The sequence below is a fragment of the Daktulosphaira vitifoliae genome, unplaced genomic scaffold (genome assembly GCF_025091365.1).
Source record: "Daktulosphaira vitifoliae isolate Bord-2020 unplaced genomic scaffold, ASM2509136v1 Scaffold_5, whole genome shotgun sequence".
Lineage (NCBI taxonomy): Eukaryota > Metazoa > Arthropoda > Insecta > Hemiptera > Phylloxeridae > Daktulosphaira > Daktulosphaira vitifoliae.
This window is the reverse complement of record NW_026099576.1, coordinates 24,421,573-24,425,933: the sequence shown is the minus strand read 5'-3', so window position 1 is coordinate 24,425,933 and position 4,361 is coordinate 24,421,573. Positions and strand designations below refer to the sequence as shown.

Below are 4,361 nucleotides of genomic sequence, written 5' to 3'. Positions count from 1 at the left end.
AATTTATATGTATAATATGTAATCTAACAAGTATTTAGGATAAAAATTGTAATTATATAATTCGCATCTATCACTATTATTTCTAATTTTTGCAGGATCATTTTGATACCTATTAATTTTGTTTCTATTTTCATCATTAATGGCTGGACTTTCATCCTTAACTTCACCAATCTGTTTGACATAATCATCATTGAATTTATATAATAATGTGTAAATATCTTTAAGTTCACATAACTCACCTAAAAATTAATAATGATTGTACTTTCATTTCTATATGATACATATAAAAATATAATATTTAAAAATAAGTAATAAAATAATAATTTTGATATACATATAGGTTGAAAGTATATTTGAAAAATAAATATGGAAAAAATTTTCAATTTGATTATATTTGTCCTTTGTTATTATCAGTATAGATAATAAAAGACAAATAACTAAATTAAATTAATATTAAAATTTACTGACATGTTACATATCTATTAAAAACATGTGTGAAATATATATCTAACTTGGGTTTAATAATAGAAGTTTTGGTAGTGACTATAAAGATTTCCTTATAAATGTATAATTTTGCTAGAAATTCTTCTACTTGTTTTAGATCAATTATCAATACATTGAATAGATTGTTGACAATATCCTTTCTAAATATTTTAGATACACCAATAAAGTAAATTTTATTTTTATTCAAAAATGATTTTAATGAATTCATTAATTCCCTAGCGGATAATCTAAGATTTTGTTCATTTTTATTCATAAAAAACCTTANTTTTTATAAATTATTTTTATTTTTAATTATTTACCATATGATAAATAGTTGTATTTATGACTATTTGTTTAAGTGTTTTTAAAGTCATACATAAATATATCTAATGAAAATCATTTTAACACTTTATAATTAAAAAAAGTATTTAATTTTATGCAATAAGAATAAAATATTTTAAACATGATGTTTATTAATTTTAATGATTATAGAGACAAGAGTCCGCACCCTAGAAGGCGATATAGTAGTAGAAATAACAGTAGAGACAGGAATTATTTTGATAACAGGAGAAATAGGTCTTATTCTAGAGATCGGGATTTTAACGTGAATAATTCTAGAACTAGAGAAAACAGTTATGATAGACGATTTAGAAATGGTTATGGCCAGGATATAGAGCGCAGTCGGGAGAGTGAGCGAAATATTAGAGGTAGATATTCAAGATCTATTACGCCTAATAATTATAGATTTTTATAAACACCAGTATTAATATTTTAATATGCCATCAAAATAATGAATATATTACTAATGATTGGAAAACTGAAGAACATAATTCAGTTATAAACACGATTAAACAATTTTATAATAAAAATATATCAGACAAAGTCAATAATTATAATCAGAATAATGATAACTTAAAAATTTTTAAATCTTATAAAAAGGGAGAAAACATTTATAGTGAAAATAATTGCGGATTTTTTGCAATTATAAACGCACTTAATGATGGAAATAATGAAAAAGTAACTTTCGTTTTTGAAATATTAGAGCTTTTAGAATTATCTGATCTACCTAATTTTTGGTTTAGTGATGATGAATTGCGAATCATTACAATCATGACACATATATTTTTACATTAATGATACACATAAAACTGGTATCATTTATGGTTTAGGTAATCGCCCACCTATAGTCTTATATAATGTAGATAAAAACACACAGTGGATTCCAGGTACAGAAACAAATAAACCATCAAGGGATATTCCTTTAAAAACAATACATTTTACAGAATTTGAATCTATAGACAATTTAAAAGAATCTATTTTTAAACAAATAAACAAAAAAGAATTTAATAATATTGCCAATGATGTTGACATTAATAATTTAATCATTAATGAAAATAATTTGTCAATAAAAACAAAAGATTATGAAAATCTTAATAACACAATTTTAAACACAAACACACATACACATGAAAGTAAGCCCACCATTGTAAATATAGAAAGCAACACAATTAATATGTTATCTCACTTAATAAGTTCTGAACACAAACAAGTCTCTAAAATAATATCACAATATAATAATTTACAGTTTAATGATATTGTTGAAATTAAAGCAGCAGATGAAGAAAATGTAATGGAGAATTTTATTTTTCCAAATTTAAATAAATATAATAGTTTAACACAGAAAGTAGAGTTTAACAAACAAATAGATAATTTTAATATTATAGCACCAGCATTAATAAATATCAAAAAATTTTATTCAAAGTCTTTAGTCATTTCAGACAAAAATTCAAATAAGAAAAATGAAAAAAATCAGATGTCAATCCATAGTAAAATAAATTTATTACAGGTCATTGAAAATTTTCAAAATTTTAACCTTATTCAATTCAATTGTAAGTTTTTACAGGTTTATGTATAACCATCAAGTCGTTTTAAATTAGATTCGACTTATTTTTATTACATTCGTAATACTATGAAAATAACTCAAGATTTTAAAACTATAAGTTTGCAAAATATATTTAATAAAATGATTTCATTTTTATTAGGTAAACCTATACTTTACAATTATAACTTAAATTCTTATACGAAAAATATTAATTTTAGAAGAAACATTTTATATTCTAAAAGTATATTTTATAATTCTTTAAATAAATATTATTGGTCTTTTCAAAACTACAAACATTTTTTTATTAAATACATCATAAAAACGAATTGCATTAAGCATATCATTTTTATTTTTGTCCCTGGAGGTTAATATTTAATATAATAATTATATTATTATATTATATTGTTATATTATTATTATAAAGTTTTTTTTTAATTGTTTTATGATCATTAAAATAAATGTTTATATCAATATATATTTATAATTTCTTTATTTTTAAGTCAAATAAATATGACACATTATATTAGTTATACGTAAATTATTCATAATTTATAAGTTATTATAAATATACAAATCATATGAAAGCAAAACTTTCATTAATGATTTAAATGAGTTAATGAAATATTCATTTACCATATTTAATATTTTTATATTATACATATTTAATTACACTATATCTACATATAAACATTGAATATCTTAATATGTAATTTTATATTTCACAAAATTGTACTATTTATACAATCAGTAATTGTAAATTTATAATTGGATCGTAAAACAAATAATTTTGTAAAAACATCACAATTGTAAAGCAAGTTTCAGCTATTTCAAATCATTATAAAATACAAAAGATCAATGTGAATAAAGAAAATACATGCATACTAGAAGTGGTAGTTAGAATAGTTCAGCCATGATGAATCAGCTTCACCAGATGAAGACTTCGAAATTCAAATTATCAGTAAAAACTAAGGAATAAAGTGCTCATACAATATCAGTACATATGAAGAAAAACATATTAAAGAAATCTATTCGTGTTTGCAAAATTTATTTGAATTTGACATTCATTAATTTAAAAAAAATATACAACTAAACAAATTAAAAATATGAAGTCCAAAAACAAAGAAAAATCATAGATTTCCACATCGAATAGCACTTCTATAATTATTATTTACAGAACCAAATAGCAATACCTTATAATTACAAAAGCAAAAATTCTAGAAGAACGAAAAACGTCTGAATTTATTATTTTGAATGACTATTACTATGTATGGAGAGAACAGGATAACGATTTATCAGATAACATTATATAGATATTTTTTTTTTACGCAATTTTTTGAATTAGTATTAGCACTATTTGTTATGTATTTTAATAATACATATTTTAAAAAAAGAGAACAAGTTAAGTTTTACTGTAAAAATCTTTATTTTAAAAAAATCATAAGAGCGTCTACTTTTTACAACATTATGACATCTTAATCAAAGAGGGGACAAAGACGCTAGCTGCTTAACAGTGCAGCCACTAATATATAACATCCTTCTCTTAACAATTTTTATTTTTTTTTAAATATATTACAAAAACATCAACAAAGAAAAACATTAATTCAAATTTAATATTATTTTTTTTTCAATTAAAAAACATTAAATAAAGAACATATTTAATATACATAAATAAAAAAATATAAACATTAAAATAATAATCCTACATAAATAAAACTCAAACTTCGTATCTAGCTGGTAATCTTATTATTCTATTTGGTCTATTCCTCCTTTCCTTCTGCTTTTTGTTTTCTGTTTCTACACTAGTACTTTCCTCTATTTTATCCTCAGGTTCAGATTTTCTTAAGTGAAAGGAATTTCTCCTATACTGACTACCTCTATCATCTCTTATAGATCTGGGTCCAGCTTCTTTTACTATAACTCCTTTCACCCACTCTTTGCCTTTTTGCATTAATACTTTTTGTCCTATCACAAAACTATCTCTTTCTTTAGTATTTCT

At 22.0% G+C, this 4,361-nt stretch overlaps 2 protein-coding genes across 5 annotated transcripts in view; one reads left to right on the top strand and one right to left on the bottom strand.

Annotated features, from left to right (window-relative positions):
* The window catches only part of LOC126908406 (uncharacterized), a 70,344-nt gene that overhangs the window by 7,478 nt on the left and 58,505 nt on the right, over positions 1 to 4,361 (top strand). The window lies entirely within an intron of this gene.
* Positions 1 to 4,361, bottom strand: part of LOC126908404 (uncharacterized) — a 50,501-nt gene that overhangs the window by 3,326 nt on the left and 42,814 nt on the right. Inside the window, exon 2 of one of the 4 annotated variants that reach the window (XM_050690433.1) lies at positions 110 to 239. The exons of the other annotated variants lie outside the window; for them this stretch is intronic. Within the exon in view, the coding sequence (XP_050546390.1) occupies positions 110 to 239 (130 nt within the window). The remainder of the gene's footprint in view (positions 1 to 109; positions 240 to 4,361) is intronic. 4 annotated transcript variants of the gene reach the window in all.